The sequence below is a fragment of the Typha latifolia genome, chromosome 3 (assembly GCF_019914945.1).
Source record: "Typha latifolia isolate L0001 chromosome 3, TyphaL0001v2, whole genome shotgun sequence".
NCBI classification, from domain to species: domain Eukaryota; kingdom Viridiplantae; phylum Streptophyta; class Magnoliopsida; order Poales; family Typhaceae; genus Typha; species Typha latifolia.
The window spans coordinates 2,588,971-2,610,354 of record NC_133088.1 but is presented as its reverse complement, the minus strand read 5'-3'; the positions used below and the strand labels follow the sequence as shown (position 1 = coordinate 2,610,354).

Here is a 21,384-nt window from a genome sequence, read left to right as displayed (position 1 = left end):
TTTTCCTTTCCTCCTCCCCTTTGTTTTCCTACAGTACACGGAAGGCATAATTCCCACTCGATGCCATCTTCCAAAATGTACTGTCTTAATCGAATCCCTTTCCTCTTTCTACTTTAGCCAATCGGACGGTCCCGATCCGATCTTTAGAGGATCAGACGGCTGAAGCGTGCGGGGTTGCTTTTACGTGTCACCTGACGGTTTGGCGCACCGTCACTTTCGAGGAGCACGGGTTTTTTTTTTCTAATCGTGCTCCGACGCTAAACGACGGGGCTGGAACGGGACGGAGGTGGGCCCCAGACTATAACTGCCCTTGCGTTTTATATAGCCCATGGGTTCCTTGTTTATTTACTGCACTGCCACGGTCAGGCATCCTGGTCGTGCTTCACGAAATAACCCAACAGGCGAACTAGCGCGACACGTGTCCCAGATGGCGGGTCGGGTTTAGAGACGTCGCCACGTAGCGAAGCCACTGTCGGATCCTTATCCTCTCTCCCCACGCCCTACTCGCCCGTTTACGACACGACGCCTTTTCTTTAAAACCACACCTTTCTCCCTCGACTGCTTCTCGTTAGTTCGAACTCCCTTCTCCCGAACCCATGGCGGAATTAGCTGTGGTCTACGGCTTTGTGGTCCGCGAAATGAAGTCGTAGTGGAGGAGGAGGAGGAGGAGGAGACGACGAGGACGCCTTTCCAGATGAAGATCCAGCCGATGGATTCGAAACCGACGGTCAGGAACGACCCGGCGAAGCACTCTGGGAAGTCTCGGCTTAAGCGGCTCTTGGAACGACAATTCCCTAGCGTGCTAAGGATTTCTTCGACGGAGAAGCTCTCTGGAGTCGGCGACGGCGAGGTGGAGCCGAGTTCGGTGTGCCTCGATCGCATGGTGCTGAGCTTCATCGAGGAGAGCACCGAGAAGCCGACTCGTAGCCGATGCAACTGCTTCAACGCTAACTCCGATGACTTCTCCGACGAAGAATCAGGCGATCAGCCGTTCTCCGCCGTTGATGCTGTGGAAGCCCTCAAGGTAGTCCCTGATCACAAAAAAAAATGTTGCAATTTTTACTACCATTTCTCGTCAAATTTCATTCCCCAAACGCGATTTCGGTAGGGTCTGGTCCCATGCACGAGCGTCGCAGAGAGGAATCTCTTGGCTGACGCGTCGAAGCTTCTGGAGAAGAGCAAGAATTCCAAATCCAAACGCGAATCTCGACGCATCGTCGCCGAGGGCCTAAAGTCCCTCAACTACGACGCCTCCATTTGTAGGTCCCAATGGGAGAAAGCTCCCTCTTTTCCCGCCGGTATGCCTCTTTCTTCCCCCTTCCTCCTCCTCCTCTACTTCCATTTTCGAGCACACAGCTGCTTATCTTTGATCGGACAGCAGGCGAGCACGAGTACATCGACGTGGTCGTGGACGGAGACCTCCGCCTCCTCGTGGAGGTCGACTTCCGTTCCGAGTTCGAGATCGCGAGGTCGACCAAGAGCTACCGCGCGGCGCTGCAATCCCTGCCGTCCGTCTTCGTGGGCACCGCCGATCGCCTCGTCAAGATCGTCGCCGTGGTCTCCGAAGCAGCGAGGCAGAGCTTGAAGAAGAAGGGCCTCCACTTCCCACCGTGGAGGAAGTCGGACTACATGCTGGCCAAGTGGCTCTCCCCGTTCCAGCGGGGTGCGCCGTGCCTCGAGATCCCCGCACAGGACGTGATCTCCGCCGTTAATTTCAACGGCAATTTCGAGTTGCGAGTCGGGGATGAAGAGGAGAGGATAACGGTGACGGTGTCGCCGTGGCGGCCACCGGATGTGAACCCGAAGACTGCGAGGGTGAGTAAAGTCGTTGCCGGATTGACTGCTTTGCTTTGATGCTAACCGACTTCGGAAGATATTAAATTTTGACTCTTTTATAAAAAAAAAAACATATATATGAAAACGGAGGGTAATAATAAGTAAGTACTAATTAGGCTTGGTTTTGGTGTTGGTGTTGGTGCTGGTGTTGGTTTTGAGGAGTGGATATATATATATATATATATATATCTATGTAAGAGAGCACTCCTGAAATCACCAAGTGTGGTGTTCTTTTTTATCTTTTTTTAGAGATACCACCATCTACTGCTTACTAATATTGTGCTAAAGAGTATGAGATACAAATTGAAGAGGTTTGCCTTCATATTCTTGTTTACTACCTGCTTTGTGACATTATTATGTGTATTATTTGATCATGATATAAGTTTTTTTTCTTTTGGGGGCCAATTGGGTATTTAATGATATAATCCAAATTATATACAAATGAACTCTTATTATTATTATTATTTTATTACTGGTGGCTTTAATTTGTTAGTTGGTGACGGTTGTTACAGCCCTCACGGGCTCAGTGCAAGGCTGAAGTCCATGACAACGGCATGAACAGTTTTCCCCTCTCACTTTTGCCTCGTGTTTTCTACGAATTAAGTCCAAAACAACGGTTCTAAATATTAATATTAAAGGAGACAGGGTATTTGGTACATGTAACTTAATATATATTCTTTATATGTATTTGGGGACATTATATTTAATTTACTTCTATGTGGTTATGCATGGCATATGTTTATTTTATTATATATCTAAATTAAAGTTATTATTTTTAGATTAAATCACAAATCAATAATATTATAATTTAAAGAATTAATCAATATTATTTTCTATCTAAACAATCTTAGTTTAGAAGGTAAAAGTGGCATACATAAAACTACATAAAATTAAACTTAATCATAAACTGTAATTTACACTCTGTGTTGGTTCCCAATGCTATAATGGTGTTAGTTATCTCTCTTTGTCTCAGCTCTTTAGTCCCGGTATTCATGGCGTTGGTAAAATTATGAAAATATTAACTATGGTGTTAGTTATACTAAATCTTATAGTATTTGGCTACCAAATAATACTACAATAGATGGTCATCACTCTTATTCTTCAACCTAAGTGGGAGGGGGGCCTTGTGGTATTAGTAAGAACAGCAGTAAGAACTGACTCTCCACCAGCTCTTTTCTAATTCTAATCATAGCAAACTAAAGATAGATGGTTACCACTTAGCCTACGCACTCATGAAAAGGTCCGCTAACGAGCTACTTCCAGAAGAAAAGATGGGCAGATTATTTCAGTACTTCAAATCTCACCAAGAGTAGTAGAACAAGAGAAAAAGAAAGGAAAAAGAAAGAAAGCAAAAGGAAAGGAGGCTAAAGTAGCAGCAGCTAAGGGTACTTTTAATTGGGCTGTGAGAGAGCCACATCTGTCTCTTAACTTTACTCGGTTTCTACTTGTTTGGAAAATGAAAGCACTATGGACCCTTTTCTGGACCTGGAAGTGGGACTTATGAGCAGTTTGTAATCTTATATTCACTTTTGAAGATGATTAAAGTTATCGGATTGATATGTTTTGTGACGTGTTTGAACTGACTTGATAAGATTAGCTCGCACTAAATCCCCACTTTAGACTTGTTGGTGGGGGGTATTTATTTTGCACTTTTTTTTAAAATAATATTTATTTATATTCAAATAATTGACTTATTTTTTTAGTTCTCACTTGTTTTTTTTTCCTACTTTGCACGACATTAACACCTAAATATCCAATAAAATAAAGATAAATATATTTACATCTCTAAACTATCGCTCAGTTATATATCTGAACTTATTTTAGTACATTTAGATTCTATAAACTATGTGGGTATCTCCCAAATTTTCTTATAACTAATTTTTATATGAGTAGATTTGCAGTTAGATATTTCCAATACTCTATAGAGTTGTTAAAAAAAAATTGGTTGTTAAAATGACCAACTATTTGTAGCTTTGTTTTCTTTCATTGATGCTGGAGTTGGTAACCACACAACCCTTGAGTACGCTTCTTATCCAAATGGTCACTGGCAACAGCATAGCCATTAGCAGAGAGCATCCATGCTGCATCCATGCACCTGCTCACTTCCTTCTTCAACCTCCATCTCCAAATTCATCATTGACCACCCCTCACTTTCCATGCTTGAGACCAAGTGCACCACCATGAGAGACCTCCACCAGCTCCACTCCCACATCATCAAAACTGGGCTAGCCAACGACACCATAGCCATTAGCAGAGTCCTATCCTTCTGTGCCACCTCTCCCTATGGTGACCTCAACTACGCCATGCTCCTCTTCTCCCACCACCCTCTCCCCAATGCCTTCATGTGGAACACCCTCATTAGAGCCCTCTCACATAGCTCAACTCCTCACTTAGCCATACGTCTCTTCCTTGCCATGCTCCATTCCCCTACTCAACCGCAGAACCTCACTTTCCCTTCCCTCTTTGCCTCGTACGCTCACCTGGGCCTTGCACACCATGGCTCTCAGCTCCATGGCATGGTGCTCAAGCTCGGCCTCGCCTCCGATCCCTACATTCGCAATGCGATGCTCTACATGTACGCGAGCTGCAGTCGTATGACCGAAGCTCTCCGATTGTCCTCTGATTGCCTAACCAACTTCGATGTCGTTGCTTGTAATTCCATGCTGATGGGCCTAGCCAGAACTGGCATGATTGATGAGTGCAGAGATTTATTCGCGCTGATGCCGTCGAGAAGTGTGGTGACTTGGAGTACTATGATTAGCGGGTGTGTGAGGAATGGCAAGTGCAAAGAGGCTTTGAATCTCTTCTATCAGATGCAAGGAGGAGGAGTGAAGCCTAATGCCAATGTCTTGGTTAGCTTGCTAGGGGCATGTGCTAGTTTAGGAGCTCTGGATCAAGGACAGTGGATTCATGCTTACATAGAGAAGAATAGTATAGAACTTAATCCCATTGTAACCACAGCAATCATAGACATGTACTGCAAATGTGGTAGCATAGATAAAGCTCTTCATGTGTTTGAGAGTGCCCCAATAAGAGCATTGTCGTCATGGAACTCTATGGTTTTGGGCTTAGCAACTCATGGGCATTGCAAAGAAGCAATTAGGCTGTTTACAAGGCTTCAAACTTGCGGCGTGAGGCCAGACGACGTTAGTTTTATTGGAATCTTAATGGCTTGCAGCCATTCTGGTTTGGTGGATGAAGCATGGCACTATTTCTCATTGATGGCTAGTGTTTACAACATTGAACCAACGGTCGAACACTATGGCTGCATGGTTGATGCACTAGGCCGAGCGGGGCTTCTCGCCGAGGCGGAGGGCTTGATTGCAAAAATGCCCATGAAGCCGGACTCTGTCATATGGGGAGCATTGCTCTCTTCTTGTAGGACGCATGGGAATGTCGAGATTGGTGAGAGAGCTGCAAGAGGGGTCTTGGAGTCGGATCCATGGGACAGCGGTGGGTATGTCATTTTGTCGAACACCTTGGCGCAAGGTGGCGAGTTCAGGGATGCCATGAGTACAAGGGTGAGGATGAAGGAGGAGGGGGTTAGGAAGGAACCAGGTTGCAGTATGATTGAGGTGAATGGTTTGACACATGAGTTTGTATGTGGTGGGGTTTTGCATCCAGAATCCAAAGAGATTTTTGAATTGTTGAATGTTTTGTCTTTGGAAATTAGAGGAGCTTAGCATGCATTGTTGATGAATTGCTCTCTTATTTACTTGCAATAAGAGAATTTTGTGTCAGTAAATTTGTTAGCTTGTCAAAGTTCTCTACTAAAAGAGAAGATAATTAAATTAATACTAACAAGCACGGATAATTATTAGATACTGGCCGACATATTCTGCGATAAATTCTCGTAATTGAAGCCATTGCTTTTAGAGTAGTCTGCAGACCAGATGAAGATACCATGAAGTTTCCCCTGCATCTTAAGAATACTGCATGCATTGAACAATCCATGCTCTGGTAGCAATCCACCACTGCTCTCCTTATCGGTGCTAACACTCACCAAAACTTTCCCTCCATAGTAGTTAGAGCTCTGAGTCTCAAAATACTCCAAGAATTGAGGCAAAGTTGTGATGTTAATATAGTCTATGACATGCCCATATTTCTTCCACAGAGCTAGATAATGGCTCTGGACCTCATCGTCTTCGAAAGGCGCTATCGAAGCGAATGAGATCACCTTGTTACTCTTTAGAGTCGTTAAAAGCCGGCCGACGCAGTCTGCAAAGGTGTCAGGACCGGCGAGGAAGCGTTCATAATCTATGTCAATTCCATCAAGATTATATTCATCTATAATTTTCGTCAGCGAGGAGACTGTGTTCCGAACCCAGGAATCTACAGAGGAAGGATGGAAGTAAACTTTGCCATGGCCTAAGCTGTCGCCGCCAAGGCTAAGGGCCACCTTGGCATTGCGGTGACTCTGCTCGACGGAGACAACATGCGGTGGTTTTAGACTATCTGTGTCCCAGAAGATGTTGAATTCTCCGTCGGTGTGTGCCGGTGACCTTGCGGTGGTGGTGTAGTCTATGGCGAAGGAGAGGATGAAATGGAAGTCGACGTCAGGGTGTATGGGGACGTCGGAGAAGCTGACGGTGCTGATTTACTCCCTGAATAGCTTGGAGTTCGAAGATGATGATGGTAAGATGAGAGTGGACATGAGGACTATGATGGAATAGAGGAGATTTGAGGAAGCTATCTAAGACAAAAGAAAAGAAAAGGAAAAAGAAAGGGAGAGATAGTATCTCCGTTTGATTGAGGAGTGAACTGTGTGTGTGTATATATATAATATATACCATTGAGTTTGGCCGGCATTTGTTGTGCTTTTACTATTGATGTCCGCCTCTTAGACTATATCTTACATGGGAAATGATCCAAATGACAGCCTACGAGTTAAATATATGGGGGTACAGACAAAAGGAATTAGCTGGAGATTGGCATTACAATAATGCAACGTTAAGATTCCAATTTCAGTACTACAAGGATACACTTGAAAAATATGATAGAAAACTAGACAATTTCCTAGTTTTCGATAGTATTCCAGCTATCATCTTATGTGCAAACTAGACAATTTCCTAGTTTTCGATAGTATTGATTGTATTGCCAACAAGGCAGAAAGTACAACATATATAGAATCCTGAGATAAATATCCTCTGCACACTTGAGTTCACAAAATAAACATTAAGGCACTTCTCAAGTTTCCTCATACTTGATTTGGTTTCTTATTGGCACGGTCATCAGTTTCCCATGGAGCAGCATCCCATGGCATAGATCCAGATGGGCTTGGTCCTTCACAAATTCTCTTCTGGAGGTGCTCCAGGCTGGCTACCCGTTGCATGGAACCAGATCTTCCCATCTTTCCATTAGACATAGTGTCGTGAGCTTCATCCACAGGTAGAGCCGCTGAAGCTCTTCCGGGAAGGCTCGCATTGATAGTATGATCATGCAGCGGGGCCTGGAAGAAGTGGCTTGCATCATCTTGAACGGGAACGGCAGCATCAGAGGTTGCTTCAGGTGGAGTTGTCAAGAAGGGGATGTTGATTGCTGACATGTCAGATATGGCAGAGCATAAAGGACTAATACCGGTTACTCTCTTGACAGTTTCCTCCGCCGCTCTCACCTGTAATAAAGACATTAGCTCATGCCGCCTCACTTGTATAGGAACTGGGTGTATCTTCAAAACAGCAGATATTTTGACAATATATTTGATTGGTGATTCAGCTAGCAACATGTATCAACCAGGACAACCAACAATTTGGTTTGTTATAACCAATAAAGAATACCGTATATGTATAATAAGCTAGTGTATGTGGAATGAGCTTAAAGATAATAAAACAGAGCAAGTGTATCTGGAATCAGCTTAAAAATAACAAAATGGAGCAAAAATGTCAGATTCCTAATCTGCAGTAGCTGACAATAGCACAAATGTTGCATGATATATCTTCACAACATTATGTGCCACATAAGATGAGTGTAAAGACTCCAGTGAATTTCACGAATATCAGCAGTGAAATCTGCCAGACCATTCACACCACCTTATGTGTGACATCCTAGACAGTGCATGTCAATGTGTAATAGCTATGCCTGTATACATGTAAAAACAGGAGAGAATGCATAACCTTGGAATCAAAGCCAAAGACATATAATGCAAGATGCATTAGTGCAGATGACAACAAACCTTAGCTCTCCAAGTCCCAACATCTGCGTGCAGTATTCTATTGTTAACAGCAGCATCACTGTACTTCTGGTTTATGTCACTTAGACGCTTTAATAAAGATGAATTCTCAACTCGTAATTGAGCAACCTATAAAAAAAATGACCATAAGACCTGGAAATAAATGTGATAATTTCCCCGCAAGTTGCAAAAACAATAATTTATGAATCTAGACCTGTGCCTCAAGATCACTCAGATGAGCTTGCTTCCTTCTTCTTGAGCGTCTCGCTGATTCTCGATTCGAGAGCATCCTGGCAAAAATAAATAAATAAATCGATAAAATATTGATCTCAACAAGTGTAAAAGAACTAGTTCAGCTGAGATTTGAGAAATTTGAATGCACGGTTACCATGTATACATAATTTTTGCTCCATAGAAACAAGAAATTGGAAATAAATTCATCGAAATATTTAAAGAACAGACTTGTGCCATGGTGGCCATGCAATGGCAGCAGTGTAAAAGGAAGACGAGCAGACAAGCGAAACCCAAAAATTTAAGTTCTAATTTTCATTTAAAGAAAGTAAATAAACAGGTTATGTGGCAACCAATAAAATAACAAGGGGTAGGATCAATAGTATTACAACTGCATCGGCACTATCCTATGTAATTTGATATAGATATAGATGCACTACAGCAGACAGAAAGCCAAGGGTCTAACAGATGTCTTGACCCTCATAGTATTCGGTCTTACAAATATGTAAACTGCCCTTTCAATCTAAAAGACTAAACTACAGAATATCCTGAATGTGCATTTTCAAAGGAGTCAAAATATAATGATACTCTCATATCGAGTATCATTTTAAAGAAACAACTAACAAGCAATTAAACATTAAGATGGCAAGCTCATTACTGATTTTCTTTTTCTTGACTGTCAGGTACATTTACTATAAGCTGAATACAAAGTGAAGGCTATGTGGACCAAGAAATTTCTTTCCGGGTATAGAACAAGACGGAATAAAAACTAGAATACTGGAACATGTTTACCTCCTCACTCGCTTCACATCAGTAGGATCTGTATTTTCTTCTCCTTCAAGATCATCATCATCTGAAACTGATTGCTCCCTTGATGAAGAGCTAGTAGCTGGCTTGCCAAATATACTGGAACTTTGCATGACACTTGGAGCTGGTCCTCCACTTGATCCATTACCTGGCTTATTTGCAGTAGAAAGATTTCCTCATTATATGACAAAATCCAGAGAATAACATTCTAATCAAATCTCAAGTTCTAAAGGACAGATATCTATCCAGATGCAGCAAATTATAGGAAGTGATAATTATCCATGCAGCATAGTACAGGGAGGGATACAGCTGTATAAAGTAGATCACTTATAAAAAGATAGAGCAAAGTGGAGTTGAGAAAGTCATTTCATTGTCGGTCACCGTCAGAGATATTAAGAGACTGCCATGAACAAAATTTTCTCAGACTAACCAGCATAACAATACCAAAATAGTTTTTACTACTGGCCTTCAGAAACTTGATAGTGAATATACTCTGAAATCCTTTAATAAGCAGGAAATCTGAAAAGGGAAAATTGCATTGTTGGGAACAAGGGCAATGGCCAGTGCAGTAGGTGATCAATCAATTTATTCCATACAATCTATTGACAGCTATTGACCAGCAAAAAAACATCAGTCAGGCTTTCAATCATATACAACTCTAAGTATGTCTAGTTATCACCTAAGCACCTTAGAAATAACATAAAGAAAAGAGGCCTTTTCTACATACAACAGCTAATTCATTTGAGGGTCAAGGTTCATAAGCCCCTAAACAGTCAACCATAAGTCAATAGCTTCTAAGAATACCCTTATCTTATATAATTACCATGCTTTGTCTAGTTATCAGACTAGCTAGCTCTAAATTACATAGCCAACATATAGCTCTATATGCTTCATAAATCATTGTTCACCATAGGTTCCTTCAGGCTTCAGCTGTCTACTTACAAACAACAGAATCCAACTATCCAAGTGATGTCCTCAGTAGCAGTACTGTTACTTAGCATTTAATTATTTCTTGATAAATTATGAATTCTTTTTCCTCTAACTTCTTTCATGATTTTGTGAATAGATTGCACAAAGAAGTATAAGAGAAGACATGACACTTAAAAGAAGCACTCTGAGTAGAGTTGAATAGAGCAAAACGATCGCTATAACAACTCAATTTGTTGGAAGTTGGCACCAGTGGCTTCTTGTTGCTGTTGTTTTTGTAAACAGATTGTGAAAGACCAGGGTACACACCCAAAAAAAAAAATGGAAACAAGATTTTCTTTTCAAAGGTGAATAGGTAGTAAACATGTGAAGAAGGAAATGAACATTGCTTAGGAGATCGAAGGCATCCTTGGTTTGGAAGCTAACATCACATTATGTACCGAAACGTAAGAAAGTGCTGAGTCACATGCCTGGATGGCCTGACAAGGTCTGCCTACTGCAGGCGCCTGAGTAAGAAACGCTATTTATTTCTTTGTTGGCATGATCAACAGACTTTAAAGACACTTTAGAACTTATGTGCAGATTTCAATTATGAGATGACTTTGAAAACTGTATAACTGAAGCCAACATAAAGATAAAACTGCAAAAGATAAGTACCATCCAGAGAAGCTTGATAACCCAAAGCATCTGGAAGATGTGAGGTGGCATCAGCTGACGAAGAAGATTCATGGGGTTGGGCACTAGAAACCTACAAATAAAATAAGAACAATTAAAATAGAGCCATAACACAAATTTTCTTCTAAATTTGTTACTGAGAGGTATCCAGTTCTAGCAGATAGTAGGAGTCTAGAGGAGTTCCTCAGGATATTTAAACAGAAAAGGTGACTTAATAACTAGAAAGTACTTATATGGAGAACTTGTCGGACATGGACATCATATGCTATTTGAAGTGTCCATTCTTCCTAGGTAGAAGAGTTCCCCACAATATTTAGACAGAAAAGGCGACCTAAATCACTAGAAAGTACTTATATGCAGATCGAACTGAAACCAAAGAAGCAATATTCAGATGTATCCCTTGGTAACAATATTGGTTTCCGAAGACAGATGAAAATCATCGTTACAGAATGGATAACAAGATCAAACCTTCAACACAAAAGAATGGCCTTGCATGCAAATTGCCAATGACACTTAAATCCTTACTGAAAACTATCCCAAGAAATACCCAATATCTGAACACGTTAATTGGCTAGGATTTATTACTGAATTTTGAGTAGCTTATTGAATTACGTTTCAATGGGTTAGCCTATCAATGTAATTAGTATCCTTTTTATCAAACACAGTATAAAAAGTTCAACAGAAGTATATATTATAAGCAGTGCACATCAACAATTAATGATTCCACATCACATAACATATGCAATGACACCCAAAAGTCAACCATGAACAAGGCTAGTGGAGTTATAAGATCTCAAATTCGAAATTTTTATACCCTCGACTTGGCGACGGCTGCGCAGTATCTATGGAGCTCTTGCTTCAGAATCGCCGCATACTCACCAGGGTCAACATCGGCATCCGACGGCTGAGAGTGGCCACCGCCGGAGATCACAGCGGCAGGCGCCTTGATCTCGAACACCTCGTCATCTCCACCTCTTCCCTCCTCCTTCGCACAACCATCGGTTGCCCTGGGGTGAGAACTAGGGTTCGGATTCGGGTTGGGAGGGGCCACCTCCTCGAGAAACTTCTGGAAGAACCACTCGGAGGGACTTCGATTCATCGAGCTCTCATGCCCGCCACCTCCACCACCGCCTCCGCCGGCTCCTGCAGCCGGCGGCCAGAACGAATCGGGGAGCTCGTCGACCGAGAAGACTCTTTCCATTTTTAATTTTACCTCTCTTTCTCTCGTCCTCTATTTATAGGGATTATTAAACGAAAAGGAGACCAGGAGGGTAGGCGACGTTTCTTTCCGCAAACACCCCTATCTTTCTTCCATTTTATTCTCATTGTTATTTCTTTTCATATTCGGTTCTTTTTGTAAAAAAAAAGAAAATATATCATAAAAACATTAAAATTAATTGATTCGTACCCAAAAATAACTAGCACTTAAATATTTATCATTCTCCTAAAATACATTTCTTTTATCTTAATACTTTCTATATAAAGAGTTTGTTTATAAAAATATTAGAGTTAAATATATTTTACCACCAAGTATTTATACTTAAAATTATTTTACTCCCATATATTTTAAAAGTTCTGAAAGCCCTATGGGGATGTAAAATAGAAAGAGAGGGATAGGGTTTTTTTTCGGCACTTTCACTAAAAAAAAATTTGTAGCTAAAAATTAAAAAACTCAACATGAGAGATGAGAAAGAAATAATAGTAACTTGGTTTCGGGCATCTACCATTGTACCCACAATGATCGGCCATGCAATCACTATTCATAATGAAAAGAAATATTTACCTTTTTATAAATTAAACTGAATGACGCTAAAATAACTAAAAGATTCGTATCGTGTTTATTAGACAATACATACAGATATTTAAGATAATACTGCTAAACAACCAAAATTGCAGTGATGCTCAGTTGAATTTGAGGAAAAATAATAGTCTTATTTTTGTAATAATACTCTTTGAAGTTCACAATAATAAAATAATTTTTGGCATAAGTATAGAATGGTAAATCCTATTTAACCCAAAAAATTATTACATAAACTCTAACTATTGCCCAACTTTATATAAACTTACATCATTTATTGTTTAGGATAACTCAATTTAGCCCTCTAATTACCATTATTTTACCATTATTCTTCTAAATAGAATATCTAAAATTAATCACACGACAATCACATGATATTTTTTTAACAAAAAAATAATCACGTAACTAATGAAAAAGACATTTGAGTCAAGACCCAAGATCTAAGACCCACAATATTGTAAGCACAACTTGATCCTCCTCTTAATACTTAAAAACAATTAGCCATCATATAAATTCTTAAGCTTGTAATGTTATTATCTTTCTAGCTTGTAAGAGTATGGTAAGGGTCATAATCCCCTAAAAGTTTCTTCTTCCTATTTATCATCAGAAATTGATCTAAATGTCATCAAATCAAAGAATCCAAGGGCATTTATGTCATATAAAAATGTTGTTTTCATAGGATCCGGGCCCCACCAAGATATCTCTCTGATGGCCACCATTTTATGAGATCATTATTATTATTATTATTATTATTATTATTACTACTATGAGGTTGATATATTTATTTTTCCAGCCATGGCTGCTTAGTTTTCCTTCGTTCATATCCACTTGGGATATATTTTTTTTCTAATAAATATTATATTGTATAGCTCGAAAACTTATAGCTAAAAAGGTAATTATTCAAGCTAAGAAAAGCTTACGACAAGGAGAGGTGGACATAAGGTTTTGACCTAGTGCTTGAAACCAAACAATTTAGGAAGAATTCTTAGATTTAGACATCACTTTTTGCTCTTCATATCTTAGATCTTATCTGATTCGAATATTGTTGAAAGTATATTTTCTGTAGTTTTCGATCGATAGCGTTTAAATTAAATAAAAAGGATATTTTTGAAATCCAACAATTATATAATAGCACGAATAAAGATCTTATCGATTCCTATTTTCAAATAAATGTATCAAAGGTAGTTTTATCGTAATTGTATTCTAGTTATTTCACATCTATAGTTAATTTACTCGTGATATTTTAAGCAAGGATCAAATGATAAATATCTATATAGTAGCAATAAATATTTCTAATTCCTTGCAAAGATACTAAATTACAACCTCAAGTGAGTAGATGAATCAATGTCCTTTTACATTGTCATGTCCATGGAAAGAAGTCTTGGTTCTGCTACCTAAATCACAGACACATAAAGCCCACATAGGTGGGGTGGAAATGGAGGAGAAAGATGAGAATGAGAACAAACTCAGACAAAGATTCTTCTTATCCAAAACCCATGTAGATGATGGAGATAGGGAGATTTAATTGCTGGGACTTGAGGATACATTGGAACTTTTCATCTGTGATGGGGGAAAAAAAATATCCCCAGTGTTTTGGGTGTTTCCATTTCCCAGCAAGCATGTTGGAGGACAGTGTTGTTCACATTCCAATATACCTAACTTCTATGATTTTATGCTCCATTTTAACTTACATCTTTATACTTCAAAATTCATCCAAAAATAATAGTGTTAAATGGCACTAATTTTTTTTATAAAATAATCAAACTATCTCTACCATCTTTAAATCATACTATATTTCTGTGGGAGATTAAATCTTTTTAAGCTCAACATTTAAGGTACAACGGTCCATAACAGTATAATCTCCCCTACCACTTAATTTTATTGTACTTATATTTGCAATTTTCTCTATGAATCTTCATAGGAAAGGTCTCTCATGTGATTGAGCAGAGGAATCTACTGATCACCTTCTCATCTACTGCAACTGTGTCAAGGTTTACTTCAGTATCCACTAAAATTTCTTGCCAATATGTAAGGGTATTACTCAGAAAAGAGTTATTTTAATGAATGAATGACAATTGGTGTATGAGTGTTTTAAGGTTCAAATAGACAAAGGTTTAATTGGGACACCATTATGTTCTCATTCTCTCTCTCTCTCTCTCTCTCTCTCTCTCTCTCTCTCTCTCTCTCTCTCTCAAAAAAGTGACAATTGCTTCAATGTACTGACAGAGCAGCAACAATGAAACAAATTGTTTCTCAGGGAAGTGCAGCCTTCAGTGACCTCGTAAAGGTCTCTAAATCTCTCAAAGCATCTTCAGGGCATTTTGCTTCATCTAAGAGCTTCACCATTGCACTACCAACAATCACGCCATCAGCTCCCCATCCCGCTACCTACACCGTAAGCTAATTATAGGAAATGTAGATTAAAGAGATATGTAGGAACAGAGTTTCAGAAAATAGTTGACCTGTTTCACATGCTCAGGTTTTGATATGCCAAAACCAACTGCAACAGGTTTAGTTGTTGCCTGCAAACATTGAGAAAATACATTTCAGTTCTTTGAGCCAAAAGGAGGGAGAAGTGATGGAAACATGGCCGTATTAAGTTCTCAACGCACTGGGTGACAGTAACTCAATAAGTTCAAGAGTATACAGGACGAAGGCTTTCAGTGTGCAATATGATAATAGGATAACTCTCTACTATTGACACATTATTAGAAATGAAATAAAAGATAAGAAACCAAACCTATTTATCGATTCGATAAAAAACTTAATGTTAAAACAGATTCATCATTCATTCAACGGAGAGAAGATGAATTAAACCACCGTTTATGAAACTAGCAGCTACCATCACAGAACAAAGAATTTATTACCAAGTATCAGTTTCCTTACTGAAATGAAGGACAGTTGAGGCTTCAATCTAGAAATTGAATAAGAGGAATTCAAGTCCAAAAATGTTCTGCTGCCTCGTTATTTGTTAAATGTAAAAAAGCAGCATGGCTTGTCATACTAGACATCCAGTCTAATTATTAGAAAATTCACCGGGGAATCAAGAAATCATATGATAGCCCATTTGGGATTTGGCTTTACCAAGAAGAATTGCAAAATATCTAAGCAAAATCACTTCTCCTCACTTTATGCTTGCATCCTTTGGTATGGATTCCTTACTGGTTTCTTATATAGCTTAATATTCTCCTAAGGAAATACTGACAGAAGAATGAACATGATAACCCATCATAGAAAATTTTGTGCTACTATATAAGATAACAAGGTAAGAGTGAATCATACCTCTTTGATCTCCTCCAGGAGAGACTGTACACGTAAACTTACAGATGAACGGGTACCCGTAACTCCAACAGAGCTCACCTGCATGACCGTGAACATTAATCTGTGCAAAATATTGACGACAGGGAAGTTCCTTTGTCAACAATGAAACTATTTAAAATAGGAAAATAGCAGGTGGCGATTACGAAAACCAAGAAATACGAGACAACAATAGAAACAAACATCAACACATGCAAGTGACTGCCAGAAATTAGGGACGTCAATAGGTAGGATAGAATGAGTCACTTGATGGCAAAATACTTTACCAAGCTCGATGTGACAAATTAGGTCCTAGGGGTGAGACTGTTTTCAATGTGCAAGTATGAGAGGGCAGGCAACCTTAACATCTACTGTTTGACCATTCATCTTTGCAAGTTGCAAGTCATGCCATTCAAGTATTAAACAGCCAAATTTGTCAGTGGAAAATGCTAGAGACCCTAAAAATCTTAAAATAGCTATTTTGTTGCATTTTTATGTTTGCGGAAATTCAACCAGGCCTTATTTATAGTAGAGATCCTTTGAAATCTCATCACATTCACATAAGAAAAGAATAACACTGGATGCTCAATTGTCCGTCCAATCCCTAGTACTTGCATTATGTATATTTTTCTATTAAGTAACAGAACAACTTACAAGGTATATAAATCCTTCTGAAGCTTCCACAATGGATTTCATTCTGTCAGTTGGTGTAGTTGGCGTTGTAAGGAGCACCTATGATGCAACGGAAGAAGCATTAAACATTTTAAACTGTGTAAACAAAGAAAATGTGAAACTAGGAATCTTCATTATAATAAGCTCAGAATTAATCAATTAATGTGATTTTGTTAACCAAAAATGATATGCTGCTTGATGCTTATAAAGCTTACAATGCATTGTATAATGTTTTAAGAAGTTCTCATATCCAACACATGTCACTGTTGGTGCGGTCACCACGATTCCTACACTCATGTTGCCAGGTGAACTAAAGGAATACCATAGTAGTTTCAAGGAAACAAATGGAAGAATGCCAGTGGATAGATGAAAGAGCAACGAAGCAACTAAACATAGAGGCGCATTGCTGTCATTTACATGAGACTTTTTCTCCCTTGATCTTGTCTTATGTTCTCCATTGACTATCATATCTTCTCACTATTTCTATCCAAATTTATTTTTCCGGTCCTCCTCTCCTTCTGCACTTTTCTGAACTGGATCACTTATCTTATAGGTGCATTTTGTGGTCACTGTTTTCATCTATAATGCATCTCAAGGAAGATAACAACCATCATAGGCCTTTAAGGTTAGTTTGTATACTGAAACTATCTTGCTCATTTGAATCCTAGGCAGCACCCAAGCAAAGCTTATCCACATATGAAAAAGTTATGTCTGAGGAGAAAGATTCATGTACCGCCTTCTGAATTCTGACACACAATTGAGTCAAAATGGCTAACTGAAGCAAACTCCTCAATTTAAAAAATTATTACTCTGTACTTAGCAGAATTTTATATTTCATACTAGAAATCCATCTCACAACCCATTATATATGTTGCCAAATGATAATCGGAAGAAACATCAATTCCTTCAATTTAAAGATCATTACAACCCTTATGCAAAAAGATATTTAAAAGGGAAGAAAGAACAGAGATCCTTAAAATCAAAATAACCTAGAATCAAAGTGTGAGCAAAGAATAGGGAAAATAATGGAAAATTTGCATAGGCATACCAAGAAGAAAGCACATCCAACACTGTTCACCTACTTTAATCATCAGAATCTATTAAACTTCAGACATACAAGAATAGGAAAACTAACATATTTCTCTTGCAGATCCTACAACCATTAAATACAAATGGCATCCATTTCGTTAAATTTAAACTATAATTTATTGCAGCATACATCTATGCAATAAAGTGCAGATAGGTATGTAAAACAACAATATTGCAGTTTACTAATAGACTTAGTAGTAGATTCTCATAACTCGTAAGTATATTGAATTCCTTATTCAAAATAAGTTGCACCTACAATGACTGTCAAGCGCATTGTGGAGAGATGAAATAGAGAAGGGTCATACTAACTCAATGTTATGTCTAACAGCTTCATCCCTTAAAACTTTAGTCTCCTCCAAAGGAACATCAGGCACCACAAGTCCTGCAAAATGATAATGGCAACTAATGAATCATCAAAAGGTCTATCATATTTAATAACTGATATCATTCTACATATTCATGCATTTAAGAACTATCTTGAAAAGCCTTTAACTTGAGGAAGACTATTCGGCCTGTTGGGAAGGAATGATGAAGAATACAACAAGGTATATGCCCATTATTTATGAAAACAGTGCAAAAAAAAGTGGAATTGTGGAGCAGTACAATGTTATAAGGTTATATATATATATATACTGTAGAGAAAGAAAATTTCCCAAAGGCATACACCGTATCACTCTCCAAGGCCTTTTAGGTGCAATGTACTGATCCAAACAGATTATATTGCTTCTTTAGATTGATACTTGCACACAAGTGGCTCAATTCACAGAAGGCACACAAAACAGTTGGCCACTATTTAACTTGCACAGATTATATTGCTTCTTTAGATTGATACTTGCACACAAGTGGCTCAATTCACAGAAGGCACACAAAACAGTTGGCCACTATTTAACTTGAACGTTGAATATTGACCATGTTACACAAATTAAACAATTCTTTTGGCAGGATTTATGACCAAAGCAATCAAATAGAAATGAGCATGCCCCAAAATATTTGCAAAAGAACACAAGATGAGTTTACTAAGTTGACTGATAAGTTACCATGTATGCCGACATCCCTTATGGTGGACATGAAGTTCCCCACACCACGCTTTAGAATTGGATTGTAATACGTAAATAGAGCAATCGGACAGGACAATTGAGGCACCACCTGGTTAGAAAGCCTTAATAACATAAGTTTTCACTATAGAAACTATAGAATTTTCTTAAAAGATAATCATGCACATATACAATAACAGTAGAAATTATAGCATGAGATAAAACCATAAAGGAAAGTGTTTATCCAGCCAGCTAATGCATAATGAATGGCTTGAAATTCAGTAGGAAATTGTGACATGTTTGCACTTAATCTTAATTAGCCAAACTATCACACACACACACACACACATATATATATAGAGAGAGAGAGAGATTTGGCTGAAAGATGAGGTTTGGGATGGCTAGACCTCTCTTAGCATGGAAATGACTGCATCAAAGTTGGTTCCTCTTGATAATGCGCGTGTAGCAGCAGCCTAAGACCAGGTAAATATATATATATATATAAGGACACACACACAAACAAATTATTATATAAAAAAGGAAGTAACTGATTGTAAAACCTGAATAACGGGCCCATCAGCTAGAGGATCAGAATATGGCATGCCCAATTCTATCACATCTGAACCGCAGGAATCAAGAATTTTCAGCGCTTTTGATGTTGTTGACAGGTCAGGATCCCCAGCAGTTATAAAAGGAATGAGTGCAACCTAAGCAGGAGAGAAGGATATTAGCAGGCATAACGGAAATGCACTGTTCACATAGGAGTGTGTTGTCTGTTTATAAACCTAGCAAAAGATCATGTTTATCCATCAGATAATAAGACCAACAAACTATGCATCATACATAAAACAAAATATATGATTACTGTAAATAAGAGCAAATTCAAGATGATATAAAGAACCAAGTAAAAAAAAAAAGGGCATGTTACCGTGACAGATATCATTGTCCGAAAGATGAACATGATGTAGAAAAATCAATAGAAATAATAAGGGGACATCACTTAAATTCAGAAGATGTGCTTGATGAGGTTATGAGAAAGATGTGAAAATTTGTTCAATCTCCAGAACTCCATTCAGAGAGGAGAAGTGAACAATAATGCACGATTGAGGCCGTAAAGGTAAATACGAAGGAAAGGCTAAAGTGAGAAAAATAAAATAAAATATGCAGATGTCAACCAAACAATCGGTCGGTAGGAAATTTGATAAAAATATAGATCCAAAATCACTTATTTTTCGCTAGAAAATGTACGGCAAGAAATTGTAAGACGATCACAGCATAACTGCTCCACCACATCCCAACAACCGTCAGGTCAATGATAAAAAGAAAAACCTAGAAAAAACAAAAACTGCAAAGAACATGAGAAAAATCAGATAGAAGAGAACCAACAAAAATAGAAACATAGTCACACATCAAATATCTCCAGGATTGAACTTTTACCCCCACCAGATAGCAAAGGAAACCAACCTCAACAAATCCAGTTAACATTCTGCTTGAACAAATTGCAAACATTACCATAAACACATCAAACCTCTCCAAGATTCAATTTTTAATCCAACAGATAGCAAAAGAACCCAAGCCAAACAAACCCAACTCGTATTTTCTCGATCTATGCCCGTAACGGATCAAGAGAACAAATACCAGCAAATAAAACGATGATACAAAACCGACCAAGGGAAGCCGCAAGCTCTTACCTTTCCTTGCTCCCTGAGCCTGGAGAAGGTGTCGGAGATGCTAAGAGTTGGGGCGACGCTGAGAGAGGCCACTGGGGAAAAGGATTTGCGTAGAGAGAGAGACTTGGCAGAGGCATGGTGGAGAGAGAGACCCAGGGATCTCCGCGACGACAGGAGAGAGGAGACGGAGGCTTTGGGAGCGAGAGCCATTACTATCACCGTAAGATAAGAAAGAACGGCGTTTTAAAAGACCTTGAAACGGTTTAGACTTTAGAGAGAAGTAGAAGAAGAGGAAGTGTGGGTGTCCGGCAAAGTCGACAATGGAAAAATAGTTCAATTATTCTTATTTTACAATTCAATTTCTAATCTAAAATGGAAAAATAGTTGTAAATATAATAGTGATGTAGTACCTTTAATATAATATGAAGTTGAGCTATAAAGTAAATTTTTCTTTTTAAATTGACACAAGTAACTCTTATAGATATTTCTTATCTAGTTTAAAAAGTAGAGTTTTTTACCAAAATAATATTACGGTACAAAATATTTACTAAAATATAATGTTGGTTAAACTAATTTTCAAACTAGTATTATAGTAAAATTCAACACAATAAATTTTAGTCATTTTCTCTATATAAAATGCTGCGAGGGAAAGCAATTTATCTAGATATCTCTTTCACTTAAAGTAATTTATATAAAAATAATGGTGTCTAACACAATAATTTTTCTAATAGTTTTTCAATGTATTGAAAACAACTAAAAGTCGCTATCTAAGACAACGATTTTATTGTAGTAATAATTTGAAAAATAATTTAAACAGTGATGTAGTTTAATAAATATTTTATATTTCAAAAATACTTTGGTCAAAAACTATATATATATATATATATATATATATATATGCAATACAATACTTGTCATATATTTCTAATCTAAAATAGGGCAATAGGGTGTTTTATTGTAAACTAGAAAAGTGACATAATAATTACTTTTGTGAGAGAAATTTTAACATGATATATGAAATAACTTTAGTCAAATTAATGATAAAATTATTATCGGGTATATGTGTGGAATAATATTCAAATGTGGATGAATAATGTTTCTAATATAGAGTAGGGATAATTTGAAAAGGAATATAAAGTAGTGTTCATTAATGGAGAGTAGGAAATTCCTTAACCAACA

At 38.2% G+C, this 21,384-nt stretch overlaps 4 protein-coding genes across 6 annotated transcripts; 2 read left to right on the top strand and 2 right to left on the bottom strand.

Annotated features, from left to right (window-relative positions):
• The first annotated feature begins 347 nt into the window (after positions 1 to 347).
• LOC140783707 (uncharacterized) lies at positions 348 to 2,170 on the top strand. 2 transcript variants are annotated; one of them, XM_073130686.1, is made up of 3 exons: positions 348 to 1,024; positions 1,109 to 1,298; positions 1,379 to 2,170. In XM_073130686.1, the coding sequence occupies exons 1-3, from the start codon at positions 695 to 697 to the stop codon at positions 1,852 to 1,854; spliced, it is 996 nt and encodes a 331-aa protein (XP_072986787.1). In that variant the 5' UTR covers positions 348 to 694; the 3' UTR covers positions 1,855 to 2,170. The 2 variants fall into 2 exon arrangements, with proteins under 2 accessions (XP_072986787.1, XP_072986786.1); XM_073130685.1 differs by having other exon boundaries at positions 517 to 1,024; positions 1,382 to 2,170.
• Positions 2,171 to 3,820: 1,650 nt separating this feature from the next.
• LOC140783789 (pentatricopeptide repeat-containing protein At2g42920, chloroplastic) lies at positions 3,821 to 5,581 on the top strand. Its single transcript, XM_073130836.1, has one exon. The coding sequence runs from the start codon at positions 3,915 to 3,917 to the stop codon at positions 5,517 to 5,519; it is 1,605 nt and encodes a 534-aa protein (XP_072986937.1). The 5' UTR covers positions 3,821 to 3,914; the 3' UTR covers positions 5,520 to 5,581.
• Positions 5,582 to 6,742: 1,161 nt separating this feature from the next.
• LOC140783790 (bZIP transcription factor RISBZ2-like) lies at positions 6,743 to 11,872 on the bottom strand. The gene is made up of 6 exons (XM_073130837.1): positions 11,460 to 11,872; positions 10,628 to 10,718; positions 9,029 to 9,191; positions 8,220 to 8,295; positions 8,009 to 8,134; positions 6,743 to 7,450 (listed from the first exon to the last, which is right to left on the bottom strand). The coding sequence occupies exons 1-6, from the start codon at positions 11,844 to 11,846 to the stop codon at positions 7,034 to 7,036; spliced, it is 1,260 nt and encodes a 419-aa protein (XP_072986938.1). The 5' UTR covers positions 11,847 to 11,872; the 3' UTR covers positions 6,743 to 7,033.
• A 2,608-nt stretch (positions 11,873 to 14,480) lies between these two features.
• On the bottom strand, positions 14,481 to 20,522 carry LOC140783788 (tryptophan synthase alpha chain-like). 2 transcript variants are annotated; one of them, XM_073130834.1, is made up of 9 exons: positions 20,227 to 20,522; positions 19,096 to 19,242; positions 18,943 to 19,008; positions 18,539 to 18,647; positions 17,807 to 17,883; positions 16,395 to 16,472; positions 15,726 to 15,803; positions 14,906 to 14,965; positions 14,481 to 14,831 (listed from the first exon to the last, which is right to left on the bottom strand). In XM_073130834.1, exons 1-9 carry the CDS (start codon positions 20,413 to 20,415, stop codon positions 14,697 to 14,699), a joined length of 939 nt encoding a protein of 312 aa, XP_072986935.1. In that variant the 5' UTR covers positions 20,416 to 20,522; the 3' UTR covers positions 14,481 to 14,696. The 2 variants fall into 2 exon arrangements, with proteins under 2 accessions (XP_072986935.1, XP_072986936.1); XM_073130835.1 differs by lacking the exon at positions 18,943 to 19,008 and having other exon boundaries at positions 20,227 to 20,503.
• Positions 20,523 to 21,384: the final 862 nt, after the last annotated feature.